The 21,495-nt window shown below is 42.8% G+C and overlaps 1 protein-coding gene across 1 annotated transcript; it reads right to left on the bottom strand.

The window, feature by feature from the left end:
- Nucleotides 1-863: 863 nt before the first annotated feature.
- On the bottom strand, nucleotides 864-4,700 carry RASL11B (RAS like family 11 member B). Its single transcript, XM_086891194.1, has 4 exons — nucleotides 4,517-4,700; nucleotides 4,372-4,428; nucleotides 3,303-3,379; nucleotides 864-2,466 (listed from the first exon to the last, which is right to left on the bottom strand). Exons 1-4 carry the CDS (start codon nucleotides 4,638-4,640, stop codon nucleotides 1,999-2,001), a joined length of 726 nt encoding a protein of 241 aa, XP_086747320.1. The 5' UTR covers nucleotides 4,641-4,700; the 3' UTR covers nucleotides 864-1,998.
- Nucleotides 4,701-21,495: the final 16,795 nt, after the last annotated feature.

The following is a 21,495-nucleotide window of genomic DNA, read 5'->3' as shown; positions in this document are numbered from 1 at the left end:
CAGGGGAAAAGGTCAAGGGATCTCCTGCCAGTTCTATGTGAGTAGAAACAGCACAGAAGAAGGTTGCAGGGCAGGTGCAAGGCTACATCAAAGAATGTCTAAGTCCTCAGCCTGCAACACCGAGCAATACTCAAAAGGCAAGGAGAAAACATAAAGCTACCCTTGGGAAATTTATTTACTTCTCTATTGATAAACTGTTTTGATATAAGCTCAGAGTGGAAGGGCAAGCTCAGTTTTGTTTGCAACTCTAATCCTAAATCACTTGGCTAGTAACTCATGGTGCAAAAGATTATCATCAGCAGGACCCTGCATCACTTACTGCAGCTGTGTGCTAACAAGGTGAGCCTGTATGGCCACCAGCCTAGTACCAGCACAAACATCCTCCTCAGGAAGGCTTTTAGTAAAGCTATTTCAAACATGAAAAAGGTAGTTGAAGACTTGTGATTTTATTAAGTTCTTCATAGTGATATAGTTCAAAACATATTTATTTTTTTTTTAAAGAAAGCAGCAGTCACTTAGAATTCATGTTTTTCCAGGTTTTGACCTACCTCACACCATTCCTTTCTTACTGAAGGCCAAAGTATTTTTGACAAGTGGAAATGAAAAATCCCATTTTAATTTGAAAGGCCTTTGCCTTATTCAATTCCTCTCCTAAAAAAAATTTCTTAAAAGGAAGTTGTAAAGCACTTGTGAGAGCAAAACCCCTGTGGTTTATGCTAATAAAGCAACAGCATAGGCAGGAAAGGACACCTTGCTGTGTCTGCAGTCTATGTTAACTACCTTAAGAAAGTTATTACTTTGTCTCAACACTTCAGTGGTTGTTACTCCTTGTTTCTCACCCCCAAAGAACACACAAGGAAACATGCAATTCAAAAAATTTAATGTTGTACCAGGCAGTAAGACTGAAAAGCCCACTCCCTAGGAGGAGTAACTGTACACAAAATAAATAAGTTACAGTTTAAACAAAAGCACGACTGGCTTTTTAAAGTGCATGTGTGTAAGGCCCTTAGGCTCTAAACTCCATTGGCTCAATATTTTTTTAAAAATTAAGTATTTATATAAATCTGCCATTCGTTTAAGAAGGAAGAGGGCCCGGCTCAGCTCAGAACAAGCCATCAGCTTCATTGCCTGGAGCCAGCCATGCTTCACACCTTTTGTTCTTTTGTGCCTACCGAACACAAAGGAGAGAGAGAGAGAGAGAGAGAGAAAAGGATGTCTTAAAATGGCATCTGTAATAGATTATCACTCCACACACATTCCTCAGAAGCTCCATGTTGGATCAGTTAGTCTGGAAAGTACTTTTTTAAGACAGTAAAAGAGTTGTTTGTAATTAGATATGTTTACACCCTGTGGACAATAGCTTTGCATACAAAGATCATGGTCAAGTTGTCAGCAATAACATGGCTAGTAAAAAATAAAGGACCATTGTTTACAGTCTTGATGCTCAGTCCTGTCCACTTATTTTACACTTATTTTTACAGAAACGTTTGATGTTTGCTTATTTGTTATGAAATACACACAAAGAAAACCAGTTCTACTGTGCAACAAAATTAAACAGTTGCATCATGCCTTTCTTCATCCATGTGAGAACAAAACTCAAGTGGTTACTTCTGAACAGGGACCTGCAGTTCAGGGCATTTTCCTGCTCAAGTGGAGTTACAGCAAAAAGGTTGTTTCTGCACAAATGAAAGCCAAATCTGTCCAGCTGGGGAAAGGGCAAATTGTTTCATTTACTGAAAAGTTCACTTTCCAAATGAAAATACCTGTTCAGCAAGTCACATCCTAGAACTTTTTCAGGAGGTTTTAGTAGGTTTTTGTTTCCTCCTTTTCTAATCTGATACTGTTCCTTTTTTAAGCAACTGCTTAAAGACTTCTACCATTTAAAAGGTTACTCAAACCATCTTCCTTGCACAATGCCTTGGATTCTACATGTGCCAGTGTTAAAAAACCCAGGTTTCAATCTCAGACTAACTGTTGGGTAGACCAAGGTCTGTGCCATCAAACAGAAGTGACAGTCCTCACTTTGGCAGACAAAGCTTGCTTAAACCTTCTCTTCAGATCCTGCATGTTGGGTGATTTTGGCCGTGGAATAAGAGAGGTTCTCCTCCTCTCAGGGGTGCTGGTTATTTGTTGTTTATTGACTTCCTTACAGAGGAGATGGAAGGCATTAAAGACGTTGTTATAGTTTTCACTGACAGATACTTCATAGAAAGTACAGCCCAGCATATTGGCCAGCTGAAGTCCCTGCTGAGGCTCCACCTCTTTGATATGCAAGAGATCAGCTTTGTTTGCCACAATGACGACAGGGACCATGTTCCCTGGATGCAGCTGTCGAACATGATGGTAGAGGTGACTGAGTAGTTCAAAGCTCTTATAGTCAGTGATGGAGAAGACAATCACCAGGGCATCTGCCCAGCGAATGCATCTGTTCAGCTGCTCATTACAATCCAGACTGTGTTCATGGATCTGAAAAATGAATGGTCTCAAATTAGATAGCTGAAGTCATAAAAGATTAAAGGAACCTGTCTTCAAGAGTCTGTAAAGCCAAATAGCATTTTACAGCTTCAGACATATATTTGGATTTCACATAGTAAGTATGAACTTAATCTGAGCATAGTGAATAAATGCAGATGTTGATTCAGCTGCAAAAAGCTGGAATTTAACACTGGAGTTTGCTGTACTCAAATGGAAAATTGACCTGAGTAGTTCTGCATGCAGAGAAAGACTTTGTAGTTCCACAGAATGGGAAATTAACTGGCTAGACAGTAAGTCTGGGGAAGCAAAGATATGAGCTGGAAGCATTTAGACCTGGAGTTTTGCCCAGTTCAAAAAGGCAACAATCCAGCATTACTCAGGTCTATACATTCAAAACTTTTAACTTGTGACACACTAATGAGCACAGCCACAATGTAGCAGATTTCACTTTGTCATACACATTTATGAAGCTTGTTGGGTAGCAGTCACGACATTTATTTTCTCATATACTATATTTCACATATACCAGTTTGAGTTGTTTCTGGGTTTGTGCCTAATGTTCCCAATATACAGGAACGAGGCACTTCAGTAACTCAGCCAGTCAAAAGTAATGGACCTCCAATGAACAAATGATTCATTGAAACAGTCTCTCAACACAGCTGGCTTGACTGGTTAAAACACAAGTTACCACCTCTCTCACACGAAACACCAAACTCTGAAATGGAGCAAAATAATTTACAGAAAGACCATAGCAAGATGCTGCACGAAGGGATGCAAGCACACAAACATTTAGAGCTACTCTGGTAGCATAGTTGCATCTAGCTCACCTGAACTCCTGGAGTGTCTTGCACTTGGATGGCCAACATCTCTCCATCTACCTGGATGTGCCTGCTGTAGAGATTACCTGACAAGAACACCAACAGGTTCACAAGTACAGTCACCACCCTACAGACAAGTGTTGCTTTTGCTGCCCATTAGTTGTGTAGGGAAAGCCATATCACCACTCACGAAGCAAGAAGCCAGTGTTACAAGCTTTTTAGGTGTTAACAGCATTTACGATATTACTAGAAACACGGAATTAAATCATGAATTGACCTATATTGGAGCTGGGCATTAAATGGGAGGCAACTTGGAACTTAATCGTTCTCAAAGACCATCTTATCTGGAATAATAAAAGTAAGAGTGCGAAATATCCAGCTTTCATTACGTAGAAAAGCAGTTTTCTTGTCATTTAGTATTTCCACAATTTAGTGAAGCTCCCTGTCGGCTGGCCTGTAAGATTTTCTGGGTTGGTGTTCTTTTTTTTCATTTGTTTGGCTTTTTCAAGTAATTTTCTCAGCAGAAGGCTGTATATTTTACATCGGCATTAGTTTAGACTCCACGCTGTACTCATTGAATGAGATCCATAACATCACCTCTCCATTTTCCCCTCTAAACTGGCCCTGCCCAGCCGCATAGCTGCTGGCACTCACTTCGCAAAGAACAATACAACAGTAGTTTTACAGGATGTTTTCTTGCTTTAGCTAAAAGGCTCCTTCAAAAAAAGGGGTACTTTCACCACATAAAGCAAATTCTTTCAGGGACCTGCAGTACAATCCATCTCTAGTGCTGCTGCGACCACAAACCGCATGTGGCTGTGTCCGGCGTGCCCCCTTCCGAGAGCTGCGAGCAGAGCGGGGAGGGAGGCGGCTCTCAGGGAGCCGGCAGCCGCCCAACGCCGGGCGTTCGTGTCGCCGGCAGCACCTGCGGGGACCTGCAGTCCCGGGGGCAGCGAGCTCTTCCCTTCCCACCCGTGCCCCGGCTCGGCGCTGGGGTGTGCACACTCACTCTCAGGGCTTACACCCCGCTCCCCCCGTCCCCCATCCCGGCGGGAGCGAAGCCGAGCCGCCCGCCTACCTGCGTTCCGCTCATAGTCTCCGATGAACCGCCGGGTGAGGAACCGCACCACGAGCGCTGCGGGCAGGCACAGACAGGCACCATTAGCCGCGCTCCGCCGCTGCCAGCCCCCCACCCGCCTCTCCCCGGCCGCTGCCCCCCTCACCTGTCTTGCCCACGCCGCTGCCCCCCACCACCGCGATCTTGACGAGGCGGGGCCGGGCGGTGGCGGGGCCGTCGCCGCCGGGCGCGCACTCGGCGATGGTGCACATGCTCTGCGTCAGGCGCATCCCGTCCGCGACCCGCGCCCGCCGCTGCCGCCGCCACCGCGCCCCCGGCCCTTTTCTCGCCCCCGCGTCCCGCCCCGGCTCCTGGCGGCCACTCAGAGCTCCCGAACACCGCCCCGCCGCGCCCCGAAACACGCCCCGAAACGCGCCCCGAAACACGCCCCGAAACACGCCCCGAAACACGCCCCGAAACGCGCCCCGAAACACGCCCCGAAACACGCCCCGAAACACGCCCCGAAACACGCCCCGAAACACGCCCCGAGCCGCGCTCCGCCCGGGCCGGGCAGGGGGAGCGGCTGCGGGGAGCGCGGCGGGGCCCGCGCCTCGGGTGGGCTGGGTGGGGAAGGATGTGAGAAATGAGGAGTCTGGGTCTGTGTGTGACCTCCCCGCTCTTCGGGGGTCAAACACCCGCAGCACCCCAACGGCGACGGATCGAGCGTTTCCGAAGATCTCAGCGCCGCCGTCTTCTCCCAAAATCCCACCAGGCGGACTGAAATTGTTTCATAGGTGCAGCTTAAGATAAATAGATGGGTAAAACAGATTTATAGAAAGGCATTCTAAGTCAAAAGGGGAAGGAGTAAGAGGCACAGTTAGAAATAAATCAACAAGGCTGAAGGACTCAAGGACTTGAATACGAGGATTTCTTTATGCCAGTGCAGCAGAAATGAGCTGGACATTGTACCCTGAGCAAAGGGAGAGGGTTTCGTAGATTATCTGGTGTCTTGGTAACTGAGGTTATTTGAAATAGAAAACCTAAAGATGTAAGTGAAGAGGATCACTCTCCTAAGAAAGTTTTGTCTTCAAGATGAGGAAATGCAGAAGATAAATAATGTCGGCTAGAAGTAGTTACCTCAACCAGGGAAAAAGAAACAGGGCAATGCAGTAATGTGGTGAGAAGGGCATACAGATTGAAGGAAGTCTGGCAATATTTAGAAAGTGAAGAAGCATTTTGCTTCTAGTTTTAATAAAGATGATTGCATGAAAGATGGATGCAGAAGGAAGGTGAGTAATGGGAAGAAAGTCATGGGTAATTATTACAAGTGGAGGAAAACAAAGGATCTCATCCAGTGTGCAAACAGGCCAAGTGTGTGGAGATGAGGGTGAAGGGACCACAAACTTTCACTCTAGCACTCAAGTCATTCTGGAATACTTGCACTGAAGAAGAGGAGGGAAATAATTTACAATAATCTAGACAAATTTTGAAGGAGAGAATAATTAAAGATATGAGAGTAAATGGGATGAAAATAAAGTGTTCAATTACATGAGATGTTGCTTCAGCAGGATATCTTTCTCTGTTTCCCCTTCTCTTCAAGAAATGAAATGGGGTAGATGTAGTCTATTTGGGATTAATAATAGCTGATACTGTCCAGACAGGAAACAACTGTTGAAGTAGAAGAGCATATGGATCAGGAGACAATGACAGAGGGGTGTTTTATATGGGAAGTGTCAGACTGAAGGAAAGTGCTCTGTGTGATTCATCAATGCTCCTGTCATCCTTCATGTTTTCATCACAATGGTGTCATCAAGAACACAAGCAGGCTAATGAAATCTGCTGTTGACAGAGCTGGGAGTAGTTAGTGTATTGGACAAACTGCATGTCTCTTAGAACAGGTTTAATGAAAATATAATTAAATTCAATACCATTAATGACATGCAAAGATTAATAAAAAAATTTCTTCTACTGGCTATAAGATCAGCATTTGGATAAGAGAGACTAGTTAATCTTGAGATGAGCAGGAGCTGTTTAAAAAGGGAAGTGTAAACCCAGCAATGTCAGATATGTAATTTCAGAAAAGATCTGCAGTACAGTGTGTGATTCTGTCAGCCAGTCAAGAGTAAATCAGTGTTTGTCAAGGTTTTACCCCAGTCAGCAACTGAGCACCACACAGCTGCTTGCTTACTCCCCACTGCCTGCCTCTCTTGGAAGGAGAATCAGAGAGAAAGTAAAGCTCATGGATCAGGTAAGAACAGTTCAATAGCTGAGACAAAATAAAATATACAAAAGTGGGGCTTAGGAAATGGACAAGACAGGAAAGTTAAAACTGAGGGCCAATGTCAGCATAAGAATAATTGGGTATAAACTGATTCAGAGTAGCAAAACACCAGAACAGATCTCTAACTAAAGTGGAAGGAGCAAAATCAAGCCTAATTTCCATAAAATTGAGTTGGTGGATTTTATAGAAGAAAATATGTGGTGTGATTGGCTTCAGTGGCAATGAGATTCAATGGTCTCTTCTAAAAGCCTATAGAGAGTATTCTAACATCATTCCATAAATAAATATGCTAACATATAGCAATGCATACAGACGTGTTATCTCCAACACATGAAGAGGTGCAGTAAAAACCACAAAAAAGAGAAATGGGAAAGGATAATGAAAATGAGACAATGCCTCAGTAAACTGGTTTTATAAAGGAGATGATTAATTAGGGGCTGGATGAAAGTGCTAAAATAACTGGAGAATAGAATCTTCTTCCTCTGTCTCAAAATACCAAAAGCAAAACAATCAGCCAGATTGAAAGGTGGAATTTCTGGAAAAACTGAGATACAAAAGATATTCTTTTAAAATGCATATTTGAGTCACTGAGTCAATTTCTGTAGGAAGGCAGTGGAATAAAAACTAAAATTACATCTGTAATAAAAAGGATGCATTTATAAATAAGGAGGCGATGTATTTTTCAGTACTTTATGGTACCTTAGAATTCATTAGCTGCAGTAAATAATCTTCTCAAATTTTGCACAAATTTCTTAAGTATCGTGGACTAGAAAGTATTCTAATGTGGTGTGGACAGGCTTTCTCATCCACCAGCCTTTTTAATAAAAAATTTCTTATATTGTCCTTTCAGGCAGAAATTACTACTGTCAGAGATGAGCCCTTAGCTCAGATGGTCGTGGGGCAGAGCTGGTGGGAATACAGTTCCACAGTTCAGGGACACATTCCTATGGTTTATTTTATGGTACTGGACAGAGGGTATGTTTGTATGTGGTTTTACACTTTCTATAAAGACACTTCCATCAACAGCCAGGGAATAAACCTCCCTTTGTTACCTAGTGCTTTGGTAATTCTGACTCAGTTCCTCAGAGAAACAAGTGCTGTGGACACAATGTGCAGAAACATGGTCAAGGGCTGCTCAGTCCAGTTGAGCATTTACTTCTCAAAGCACTGTGAGATCTTTCTGTGGCTTTATAAAAGACAAGAAAGCTCCCTTTCCATGGCACAACACGTGTTCCACGCTCCCAGCTTTTAAAGCCAAGAGAACCTTCACCTGTGAACAGCCTAAGACTGGAGTTTATCCCTCCTCCGACACAGCCCTGCACCACCTTCCAAGAGCAAAACAAAAGAGGGAGGGAGCAGAGATATTAAAAGAAACTACATAAGCAGGAAAACAGCTTCTCTCTGTACTGGGAGAGAGCTCCTGGCCAGCAAAAGCCAAGCTTACAGAGCAAGATATGATCTTCATTCCAAGGCAGAGAAAGGCGGGAGAGAGGGAACGACATGCTCCATGCACTCTCACCTACTCACAGGCCCTGTGTGGTTTCTATAGCAGCACAATAGCAGACATTTTTCTCTCTCCACAAGAAAGCCTGAGTAATGTTCTGCAATTATATTAGTCTGCATTTTAATCAGATTTTATCTTCTTTTAAGCTTGCATTTTTTTTTTCCATTTCCTCTTTATGTAATGGTACCAAACTCTAATCCAAGAAGTGAAAACCTCAAAGGTTTTGTTTTTCATTCAGGGCTGCCCATCTGCTGTCAGTATTTTTTTGTGCTGGTTTGTGCCTCCACAGTACAAGCAGTTGTTCTGCATGCAGAGTGCTGGTTTGATCTGAAAAGTAGGGGGGGAAAGCCCCAGTGGCAAAATGTCTTGAATTAATACAATCTCTAATACTTTATTCAAAAATGTATATGAGAGAACATAGCAAAATTTTTGTTTGCCATTTTAGGAATGCCTCAGGATCTGTATTAAGCCTTCTAAAAACTATGGGATTAAAGTCACATTAGCAACCTCCCTCAATCTCACCTGGTGTTACAACAGAGTCAGTTCATCAAGGGGCCAATGCCTGGGTTGCATTAGGGAAGGTCAGTGACCAATCCTGCTGTGCCCGGCCAACTGTAGGATTATGCTGACACTGGCAGAGGAATTCTGGGGCTGGCACAGTTTCTCTCAGTTGCTAAGTACATGAAGAGTTTGTTTCGTATCCATTCTTCAAGTCCAACATCTGCAGATCCTTTAAGTTTGTGGAGTTGTTGCACAGAAGTTGCATCCCCAAAACTGCAGAGAGAAAAGGCAGTGTTTTGATTACCATCTCCCCAAATTTCAGCTGGCACACCTGGGCATGCAGCAACTGTTCAGCTGGTGAGTTGCCCTGGGTGCTCATGTGCTGCCCGGCTCAGGGTTTCAGCCAGGATGGCATCACTGAACATGGCTTGAGCTGGCCTTGTGCTGAAGTCGTAAGATACTGAAAGCTACATTTCTAATATAACTTCTTTTGATAGAAGGATGTAAATTCAAGTCATAGGTACATACTACAACAGAAAGTTATGATGTGAGAACGTGTAGGTTGCAAAGTCAATTGCAGAAAATATAGATAATGCCAGAAATAAGATTGCCTGGGCAACCTTAACTCATCCTCCCACAGGCATATGCATTTTATTAGAGCCTTAATTGCATAATGTCCTACCATTACACTGTCTCCTGTCATACTGGCAGTCTCTCTTCTATTTACCTATTGGAAAAGAGGACCTAAATACACTTGAAGATCTGGATGTTATTCTGCATTTCTTTTAAATCTTCAATTAATCAGCCCATGCTGGAACACAGGAAACATTCCCTTTGTACAGGAATTACTAACTCTTTCATAGGCTTACCATGATGTATGGCAAAGATGCGTGAGAAAAAGTCAAACTCCAAATGAACTAGGCTGCCTCAGCCGAGCATGTACCTGCCACTCCAACTCTTTCCAGTTGCTACCTCATCTTGAAAGACCTCAATACTTTATACACCCAAATACTCTGTGGCAAAGTCCCATAAGCACACTTCATTGAAGCAGAGACTGCAGCCCTGAAGTTTCTGAGATGAGGAGTCGAAACACAGAAGGAGTCCTTCTCTCTCTACCTGAATGAACATCAAATCCCTCAGGACACTGGAACAACTTGGGCAGGAAGGCTGAGAGAACCACATCTCTGCCTGCATGCCAGGCCACATCTCTGAGCCTTCTGAGGATGTTACCCTTCTGTAAACATCTCAGCCTGGGGCCAAGAGCTTCCCTAAAACCAAGGAGAAACGGGACAACCTGAATATGTAGGCAGCAAGCATGGCAGTAGATCATGTTAGGGCAAGTACCTGGCAGGAAAGGGTGACGGGATGGGTGGGAGCTCCCCAGCAGTACCAGGCTCAGGTCTTCCAGGTCTATGTGGTGCAGCAAGGGGCTGTTAGGGCAATCAGGGAGGGAAAGACAGTTTTACAAGAGGAGAGGAGGATGGACAGACTTCCTTAGCCTAGGAAATGGTGCCTGTGAGAGGAAATGATAACCTGCTGCCAGCTCATGAGAAGGATCACGGAGGAAAGCAGAGCTCCTTAGAGTGAGGAGCAGCTCATCAGAGGGTTTTCCTTATGAGTGAGTTTTGCAGACTTAAATGCCTAAAAGTTACAGGTGCTCTATTCATCTTGCCTTTCAGTAGGAAATGGATCTGCTTACCGTTTTACAAATGCAATTGCTGTTAACTGTTTGTAACTGTTTCCTAAAAAGCCTGAAATTATGGAGACTTCCATAAGGAGCCAGGTGATTCAAAACATTTTGCCAATATCCAAACTAGATAAACAATGAAAAGGTAACAGGGAAAAATGGAAGGTAAATGATTCCCACTTGGGAAACATTACTAATAAGCTATATAGGCATGCAGACTACAGGAAATGGGTTATATTCTGCTTCACTGTGTTTCTCTGTCATAAATTTCTATATTCTGTTATGCTCAAGGCTCAAAACCACTGGTGATACATAGCAAAGGATGTGTTTTAAAGCATTTGAATGAGCAGGCTTTGCTGTCTACAAGGCAGTCTTAACAGCCTTAAAAACATTTTATTCATCAAAGTTTCAGGATCGTCATTAACATTCACACAATTACTATGCAGGCAGATGACTACAGATAAGCAGCCAAAAATTGTCAGAGGAATGGCATTCATTTTTATTAGCCAAAAAAAATGAGACTTTGCAGCTACTGCAACACCCAACATTTTAATAACAATCCATTTTTCAACAGTACACTGTTCAGCTGGCTAAATAGGCACAAGGATTAAACACAGGAAGCTTAAGAGCAGACTGCCAATTATGTTTGTTTTCTATAAACCCCTTTGTGATGATGACGAACTGCACCACAACACAGAAGTATGGTTTAGTGTTATTATATAGATGACTCATATAGCATCTACAGTTTGACAAGAGCACAGGTTTTTTGTTTCCTTTTTTTTCCCCTAAATAAAGCAAGTAGTCAGTCCGAAAATAGAAGTAACACTTGGAAGAATGCAGCTCCTGGAGGAATTACAAATTCCATCTACCGAAAACACAGAGGTTGGTATGCTGGGGCATCTCTGCTGAGGATATTGTGCAAAAGCCATTAATTCCTCATCTGGAATGTAAATCTATGCCGTCCAAATGGGATTTAAGTGTTTCAAGGTAGAACTTCAGTTCCCGGCTGGAACCAGATTTAACCGGTTGGGCAATTTTCATGGTCATTTTTGTATTTGCTTTCTTGCTCAGAGCCCAGAGTTATTTGCCCCATGCTACCTGCAGTGCTGTGGCGTGGAATGGCTGGAATGGGTCCCCAGGCGAGGAAGGGAATGGGGCCCTGGTCCCCTCAGCTTTTCTCCTCCTTTCACCCTGGCATGGCCTCCCCCAGCAGCCTGCAGGGCGATGGCACGGCTGGCTGAATCGAAGGGCACACCGCTGCTGCAGCACACGCAATTGCACACTTCAAGGTATAGTGCCATATTAGTAAATAGGAAGGAAGAAAAGCATCAATTACAGATAGAAGGAAAATATTTCCATGTGTTTCTTAAGCTACAGCAGAGAACTTTTGCCTTCTGACCAAAATATTCAGGAACTCTGAAAAGAAATAGTCTTGTTTGCCCAGAATAGCCTGGAGAAGTGTTTCTGTGGCTGAACTACAACTTACCTTTAACTCAGTCTCACCGAATTCTCAGAAACAAACAGATGTAAAAAGTCTCAATGTATGAATACATTGGTCATGTTTCCCTCTGAATAAATCTCAGAAATCTCCACCAAATGAGAAAGAAATATGCTAACAGAGACCAGCTTATTGTCTGACTTCTGGCCAGAAGCTGGAGAGGTAAGGACCACAGACAGGCTGTGCCTGGGTACCCCATGCCCTTACACACCACAGCTTGGGGGGAGGTTTATCCAGCTGCCTAGGAAATATTTGTCATTCAAACCAGGTTGAACTACAGCCTGAGAGGAAGTTTCTTGTTCACACCATCCAAAATAAGTCCTGACACTACTACTTCTTGTTGTACACAGCTGAAGATGTGAAAGAAAACCTGGGATTAAACTAGCACTTCTGACAAAGATCTCTCTCCTGTGTGCATGCTGGGGCAGCAAGTTTTGTTGAGAGTATGAGGCCCAGAGAACAAACCAGCTGGCTAAAGGCAGAGGGATTTCCATCTGGATCTGTTGGTTTAATGCAGGTTTTCCTTAATTTCTGGTTTCCATGGAGTCACTGTTATGGGATGGCCCCAGAAAGGCTGCAAATACACCACAGCAATTGCCCCCTGTCCAGACAGGACAGGTGGCTCAGACTGATGGCAGCCTTACCCACTCCAGCAAGTGACTGGGCTCTTCCAGGGCTCTCAGCAGCAGAAAAGCCACCATTTAGGAAGTAGGACTGGACTTGGTTTTGTTGTTACAAAACATAAAATCTCTGCAGTACAACCTAAACAATCAAGAGAGCCAGCGGGCCATCCTCATTTCAGTACTGCTTCTGATGACACCCCATGACAAGTCTGTGCTCTTTGCCTCAGGGACATTTTCCTGTGCTTGGAGCAGGTTGCAGAGCAGTGGCTTCAGGACAGCTTAGCTACCAGCGGGCTTTGCCTGACCTCAGGATTCCTCTGCCTTCACATATTAACTGGCAAAGGGAGGATTGGAGCTAAAGTCTCCATAAGTGTCAACCTGAAATACTGCACTTTAAATTTAAGATGAAGAGGCATTGAAATGCAAAGTACCCTTTATCCCTTTATCTGAGTATTTAAGAAAGTGCCTCATTATATTCCACTGTACAACTAATGCAGTATGTGTTTTCCTAGAAGTTTATATCCACGGTTGATATAAATAAAAATTTACATTAATTTTCATTGTATGGGAATAGAATTACAGACTACAGAGTGCATTCCCATAGTCTGAAGCTGGGAAAAAAAATGTATCTAGAGAGTCTGGAAAGACCTATGCTGTTTCACAGTTGTGTTTGTAAAACAGATTTTTTTCTTTTATATAGAAAAGGAATTCTGGCCAAGACAGACTTGTGACTCGAGACATTATTTCAAGTTGCTGTGAAGAATACAAAGAGTCAGCATCAAGCTAGCTGTAAAGCAAGCTATATGCTTGCTAAGAGCAATAGAAAAGAATGGTGTAATGAGTCAGGCTTAAGAGCAGTTCCAATTAGAATCAACTACTGGAAAATTAGGTGATGCTGAAATTTGATACATATTGGTTTTTACTGGGTCCTAGACAAAGGATCACTGTATCTGCAAGTCTAACTACAAATAGTAATTCTCCCCAGTAGTTATTGTCAGCATCTTTCCTTATTGCCACGGGTGTGTAAAGGGAATTGGTTTTGCACACAAATAATTAGGAAAACCAGCCAAATAGTGTTATTCCAGCCATACTACTTAGCTGTAGATGTAGATAACAGCTGACTCACAGCTTAAAATCCCACATTCTCCTATGTCTTGATATCTGAAATAGCTGAAACTTCACAAACTGATAATAGGATTTCTAGCTGAGAAGTGGAAGTATTTTGCATTAATATTACATAGAGCAATGAATAAAACATTAACATGTAACTAGAATGTTTTTCACTTCTATTTGAACATTAACTGCAATCTCAGCTGTTTCAAAATATGTATTCTTTCAAAATACCAGGAGGCAGTGGTACATAAAAGATTCATTCTCTTTTGGTCTATGAATCAGCTATGAAAAAACTGAAGTTGCAGTTCATTCTTCTGTCCTCTCAGCAAGCAGTACAACTACATTATTATTGATATGGGAGAGTTTGTAATGTAAACTCTGAAATAAAAACTCCTGAAAAAAAAGTCAGTGCTCAGTAAAAATACTCCAGGGGAAAAAAAAACAGAACAACTGTTAAAATAAAGCATAATTTTCTCAAACACTACTCATACAGTATTTTCTAAACAAACATCTATATTTATTAATATATGTCCCATTTTGACTACTAAATCTTTTGTAGAAGTGGAAAATTTTTTTCAAAGTTATAATTAAAGATTGAATTTACAGAAAGAAACCTTTTTTCCAAGACTCTCTGCAAGCTGTACAGCATCTCATCTACACCAATTTAGCTTACATTTTTTCCTCACATTAGGACAGGCTGTCTTTTAGTTAGTACTAAGTGAGGATATTTTATTTGTCATCTCTTGTAATTTTAAATAAAATGCAGAGACAAATTATGTGAATTTTGGTTTGTCTTTCAGACCTATAGCACTTTAAAAATTGCCCAACATATTCTCGGGGAAAAATCCTTTGAATATGATAAAAGAAGTGTCCAACAAGTAGAGAATGGACAACAAATTCTGCAAAGAAGTGAGTCACAGCCCGCACTTGTGATGGGAAAAGAGAACAACACGGCAGGCAGGCTGGATATGGAAAGTGGGGCTATGGGAAGAGTTCATTCACACTATAAAGTTTTGTAGCCCATGACACATAGGTTTCTTAAACAGAGCCACACAGACCTGCTTTTTGCAGGTAGTTATTTCAGCCATTACATCCTTGGCACTCTGGCAGTCTCCAAAAGCGACAGCAATGATGTGCAACAGCATCTCTGGACTGAGAGCTGAGCCTGCTGCCAGCCTCACCTGCCGGCCTGCCAGCAGCTAAGGGCTCCTGCCATCCAAGCAGCAGAGGGAAACACAAACAGGATTCATTTGCTTCAGAAAACAGAGTGGCTGTCGCCAGGAGCAGAAGAAGTAAAAAACCTGTAGTTCAGCCCAGTCTCTGTCCACAGCCAGATCAGAAACTTACTGACATCACATGGGATTCTGGAGCTCGGTGGCCTTGCCTCAGGCTCTTCAGGATGTGAGTGCCCTCCTAGACCCAAGGTGCCCAAAGTTAACTTGAGAGCCACCACTGACTGCAGTAGGTATCATAAAGAGATGGCCAACACCTTGAAGAGCAGTGACCATGAGTCTGTCTCTGGTCACACCTCAGGATGAAGCATGTCCCAGTCTACTTGCTCCATCTTCCTGTCACCTAGTCTAACACCAGGCCAAGCCAAACCAAACTCCCCTGCCTTTGCTCACTACCATCTTTGTCCCATACAAAGTCATATGCTGAGCCCAGCCCTTGTGCTTGTCTGCTGGCTCCCACCCTATGCCTTCAGCAGTCTTTTGGTGTTTTGAGCCAAAAGCACAGCCCCTTTATTGGTGGTGTTCTGCAGGCTTCGGTGCCAGGCCACCCTCACACCTGGGAGCTTGCTGGGCAAGAAGCCAGAGCTTCCCCCATCCTCCAGCAGTGCTGATAGGACACCCCAGACAGCAGATGGCTGCCACCCCAGTGGTGCCAAGAGGAAGGCAGAGGCAGCTCCCCTTTGGGATTCTCATCTGCTTGTGGTTTTCTTACCAGTGGCACGGGCACTGGCACACGGCAGCGGTGCTGTGAGATGAATGGCCTGGGGCTGAGGTCAGGAAGCCCTGTCTCTCATGGCACCTTAGTCTGCTCGCTCTCATAAGGTTTTCTTTCTGGAGTTTTTTTTCATTCCCTCAACATCTGTGCTCATATTTTACCCTGGCTGATCGCCATAAAGATCATGTGAGTTACTGCTGGTGGATTGTAGGTGAAACTTGTGGCTTCAAGGATGGTTTTGTTGGGGGGTGTATGAGGAAACTGAAGCATGATGGTGTGCAGGGCTGTTGAGGCTCCCGAGGAGAGGCTGCCAGCATAGGCAATGAGGCTGGATACAGAATATGTACAATTTACATCTCATCACATATTACTGGAGGACATGTACTTCATGTCTAGAAAATGGAGCTGTTATTACAAAATGAAAATCCATACTCCACAAGGCTTGTTTTTGGCTTTGCTGGAAGTCTGTGCTCTTAGGAGCAGAGCTGTTGTGAAACAGTAAGGGACACGCTCTGATTCACCATGCGATCCAACAAGAGCTTCCAAACCGTGGAGCAGTTGTTTTTCTTATAGTATCCAAATGGCTTTTGTTCGCCTGCCAAATTCAGCTGACATGTCCTGCCTTGCAGCCCTTTGTGAGGAAAGAGCAGACCCAGATGGCACACAGCATAGTCACAGCTAAGGCAAGCTCCTCCAAGCTCAGACATACCTCAGGCCACAGAGAAGAAAAACTGTGGGTAAAGAAACACAGTATCTTTCAGGGAGACAAATGGAAGCAATATGTGCTGTGACAAGTACTAGTGGGCTAAGATTTTGTGGTGCATGTTTTTCTTGCATGAAAAAGAGAGCCAGAGTAAGATTAGTGTAGGTCTCCAAAGAAACCCTTAACAAGACCACTGATACAAGAAACATATGACTTCTTGAATCAGCACCATTGCCCCAGGATGTTTCTTAGGCCTCCTGCTAGTGCCTTTCTATATACTTCCTTCTTGGAATCCCCAGTATTCAATCAGCTTTAACAAGAGGAAACATGCTGTGCACAAAAACAATATTAGGGGAAAAAAAAGGTACATGTAGGTGATTTCCTAATTGCAGAAAATTCAAGACAGCATTTCATTGTTTTCAAGAAAGCCAGGATGGTTCCTCTTCTCCTTTCTTCTTCCTTCCCACTCTCTAAGTCTGCTGACAGATATTATGGGGTGTATTAATTGTGGCCACAAAGTGTGCATTTCTAAAACATCCTCTGCTCTTTACCTAACTATAAAGTATGTAGTTAGCCTCTCCCACTGGCCAGAAATATTGAAACATTCACCTAGACATTAGCTGCTCTGAATTATATCAAAAGCAAGCTGAATTGCCTGGTTTTCCATTTTCCACATCTCTAGGATGAGGCAATAATCTTGCACATCACCATCAAGTACGCAAAGGTAGGTAGATGAAGAGCACTGTCAAAGTGTAAAATCCTTAATAAAATGCTGGCTTGCAAAAAAAAAAAAGAGTGCAGGTGTTTTCAGAGTGCAAGTGAGGCCAGGTTGTGCTGGCTAAGGATGAAAGTTGGAGCAGCTTTCTGGGAGTGAAGTCCCATGACTCCCTAGGAGGGATTAACTTTTATCAATTTGGCAAGTTGGCAGAACCACCTGCCAACAGCTAAATCAAGGATGAGGCAAAAAGTCTGGAGGCTTTGCCGGCCCTGTTGTCAGTGGTGGTCATCCTCTCCTGGGGGATGGCCAAAACAGCTTCTGGAGGACATCCACAGGACTTTCTGTGGCCCAGCAGAGCTTCACAGGGACTTTGCTGTCAGACAGAGTTAGTAGGAAGGATACAAAGCCAGTCCATTCCTTATGTCTAAAGGGTCACATGATGATCTTGGTTGTGTAAACATTGATACTGTAAAGTTTTTTTAGACCCAGCTTTACTAAGACACTTGGGGATAGTGATGCTCAGAGACACAGAGACACAGATCAGTTCTTTCAATGCAGAACTTCAGCTCACTTTTTTCTCTTCAGAGATCAGAATGATGGAGACTGCCTGTGACTGCCCATGACAGACAAGAAGCTGCAGCGCTCATCCAGAAAGCAGAAGACCTACATTCAGTGTTCTCCTCAGCCTGAGTCAAAGACATATCTTGCTCCTGTCAGGACTCCAGCCACTGGATACTTCTATGGAGAAAGGGCATTCCTTGTCTCTTTTCTCAAAGCAGAGTGATAGCACAGCAAGAAACAAGATTCAGAGGGCCGGAGAGAGAAAGAGAACACTCAAGAAAGTGCTTCTCTGTGTCATCCACTATTGCAACATTCAGCTGAAGGAATGAGGCATTGGCTCCAGAAGAGTTTATATATTTTCAGCTAATGCTTTACAGCACTAAATAGTCAGAGAAACCAATAAACAAACAAACAACTAAAAACTGTGGTTGTTATTTAATGAAATACAGAAGTCTTCATTGGCATTTATTAACTCTGAATGGTAAAAGGACTTTAGGACTGTATACATCCATTCCAGCTGTAAGAATGATTAATACGAATCTCTTGAAAAACAAAAGTTTTCTCTAGCAACAGTGACTGTTGCTAGAATGCCATATCCCATTTGAGCAGAGGCAAACCAATGATTCTTTCATATTTCAAGCTGGACAAGTAGGGGCTGCTGTACTGTTGATGAATGTAATGTTCTATCTCTCACTAGAGCACAAACTGAACACCAGCCTAAACCAACCTGTATTATTATAATGGGTCAATATGCACTGTGGCAACTGTCCAGACCTCCCCTGGAGCCTCTCATGCAGGTGGAATCAGGGGTAGTCCAAAGACAAGACTTCACAGAGTAGTCTTGTGACTACTACAGTCACAATGTAGGATCTGCAGTGGTGATAACTGCAGATCAAAAATTGCCAACTCAGCAGCAAGGCAGCCCAACAGTGATTACTTTGGGGGATGAGTAAAATTTGTTAAGGTCATCAGCAAGTGCATGGATTGCATGGTGTTCTTTTTCTCCCCCTGCCCCAACTTTGTCTTTGAGAACAGCAGGGGATAGAGACTGACAGTGATCCAGACTTCTGAAATGCTCAGAGGGAGTGAAGATCAAGTTCAATTATCTCTTATTTGGTAAGTAGGGAGCCAGTAGTCAGGATATGGGGCCAGTGCAGTCTGCCTGCATGAGTCTTGCACCCCAGGCTTGCTGCTAATGCTGCCTTGTCTGCCAGAGATGTTTAATGTTGCTCCAGCCCATTTTTGGAGGCTGAGGCTTTCTATTCATTATCAGATTTCTTATTAAAAGGACAGCATTAGGTTTTACTCTTGAATTAATTTTCTGGGTACTCAAGGATGTCACTAAATATTAAATTCACAGGAATCATGATACTTGTATCTTAAAGTCTGCCTTGTACCTGAAACCTGAGAAATATCATCTCGGAAATAATTGAGTTGACAATATTTGAGCTGACGAATTTGACAATAGAATAAAAGATGTTTGTACTTTTTTTGTTTTAAAGATCAGTGTATATTCAACATACTAGAACCCTGCACAAAGGTTAAATTTTATTGCAGATATTTGAACGAAAATAAAAATGCTTTAAAAAGCTGTGTTCAGTGGAAAGGAAGACACTCAGTAAAACTAAAAGTAAGTTTTGCAAGGGCAGGCAACAATAAGGTAGCTTATGCTTTAGACTTAACTTTTTGTCCTCTGAGATCTGCAGGTTAGTATCTTGGGACTAGAGGTAAAGAATAGCATGGAATAGTGAAAATCAATGAAAATCAAAAATTAGTTCTGAGTTACACTGATGTTCCACATTTTGAAAATCTCTTCAGAATGTTACTGCCTAAGCAAAACCAAAAAGACAGTTTAAATATCTCAACAACCCCATAATGTCTCAAAACCACATCACAGAAATTAATGTGTTAACTCTGGAAGCTGTTGAGATTGAACTTGCAGGGCATGAAGTAGCCACAAAAGCCTTTGAGATTACCATCTTTTAGGTTAGACCCATTTTTGGTAGTAATTCCTACTGTGTTTACAAGTTGGTTAATCACTACTAGACAGCTTGAATGCAAAGGAGAGTTAGGAGCTGGGGGAACTTTTAAGACCAATTTCTGGCTCACAGGTTTTAAAATGAGCAAGCAGGAAATGTAGGGAATGAGATCAGACTACCCAGACTCACTACCTTACTGGCTTGCTGGAATGGGGAGAGGAGCAAACACTGGTAAAGATAAGAAATACTTGTAACTTAGCATTAAGTTGTTTGGTAGCTTCTCTACCAACTTTAATGTACTACTGATGTTTTAAAGCAAATAAAGACTTTTTAGAGGTATGTGATCCCAAAGCCTCACAAATTACAGCCACATAAAAAAGAGAGGTAAAATAACACAGCAATACTCCTGTTACAAAATGCTAGGAGGAAAATTACAGGCAATTTCAGTCCTATCGCTATTTTCTTTACTGCTTTGAGGGAATGCAGTAGATTACCTGCATTAAAATGGCAGGCTCAGAAAATGGTTCTCCTCTACAGGCTGCTATAGCCTCAAAGGCCTCAATGCCTTTGGAAATGTCCAGACAGCAAAATAAAGGACACAAAATAGTGTGGTAATCCTCAACAAGCTTTTATCTCGCTACTGCAGATAACAATAGCATCAAAAACATAGCAGGTAGAAAGGGCTTTTCACACCAGCATGTGTCTGTAACATTTGCAGGGACTGTCCCAGGAGAGTTTATATTTGGTTTGCTGGTTTGTGCTCCAGACAGTCCGTGTCCACCCATCACGTTGTGTAGGCATGTTTTCTGTCTTACAGGCAGTAGATTCAAATGATAACTATCCACAATTAACAGAGCTTTTTTCCTCACCCACTGAAATCTCAGCAGGCTATGGACAAAACTGAAGCACATGTAACATCAAACGCTATCACAGACTGTTAGCAGGGGGGCTATTTTGTATGTCACATCCATGTTAACTGTGATACTGAGAGAACAGATCTGTTAGAAAAGATCTGCAGGGATAGAAGTTTTCAGAATACAAATACCCAAGGCTGGCTGGTACTTTTTATTAAATGTTTGACAGCCTGTGCCTCTATGGGTGGTTCAAACCACTTGAGAAATGACTGGAAACAAGATCAAAAATAATGAGTAAAACTCTTTGTCTTTAGACTGTCTAAAATCCAGTCTAACAAGTAGTGACCAGGTGTGGTTAATATCTCCTGCCTATTGCTTAGCTTATTTTAAACAGTCATCATTTAGACTGTTATTTGCACAGGGGCAGGTGCTGGGCAAATAGGGTAAAGCAACAGGGAAGCCTACTCTAAGGGGGAAAACAAAGTTGATGCCGTTAATTATGGTTCACAGGCACCTAGGCAGGCTCTGAATAAGTTAGCAAGGCTCAAAATGACACATCAGTAGCACCAGAAGCAGCAGATTTCTGTGCCCATGCTTTGTCAGTCCAGTGGCTATCACTTACCTGACAATTATACAAGATAAAACCCAAGTTTATAGTTATCAAAATAACTAATTACAACACTGAATCATTATACTCCTTGCTCCTTCCCACACCAGTAACAGAGTCATCTGCATGTTACTTCTGTTCAGGATCTGTTTATATACATGGGTAGTTAGAGCTAGTTGGAAAAAAATAGGTTTTATTCCAATGGAACACAAACCATTTCCATCAGAAACCTAACCTATACACCTTTCTTCCATTTCTGAGATAAAGCTTGTTGCAAGAAAAGAAAAAATTAAAATGTTGAGATAAATGTTAAACTGTTTTCTTTTCACTTTATTTAGTTGAAAATAATCTGTTCAGAAAACAAGCTGATCTACCAGTCAGGCTATGTATACTTTCACTGATGTAAGCTAAAATTCCCATCAAGCTGAGGAACACAAGAGCAAGGAGTGTCCCCTTGTCCCACTTTCTGCAGCTGTTTGCCATTGTGTGTCCAGCCTGCAGCCATCTCGAGGCAGAAACAAACACACCAAGCTAGCCTGGACACCAGAGAGGTGCCAGCTCAGAACTCC

Source organism: Cyanistes caeruleus, chromosome 5, assembly GCF_971803275.1.
Source record: "Cyanistes caeruleus chromosome 5, bCyaCae1.hap1.1, whole genome shotgun sequence".
NCBI lineage: Eukaryota > Metazoa > Chordata > Aves > Passeriformes > Paridae > Cyanistes > Cyanistes caeruleus.
This window is presented reverse-complemented; position numbering and strand designations above follow the sequence as displayed.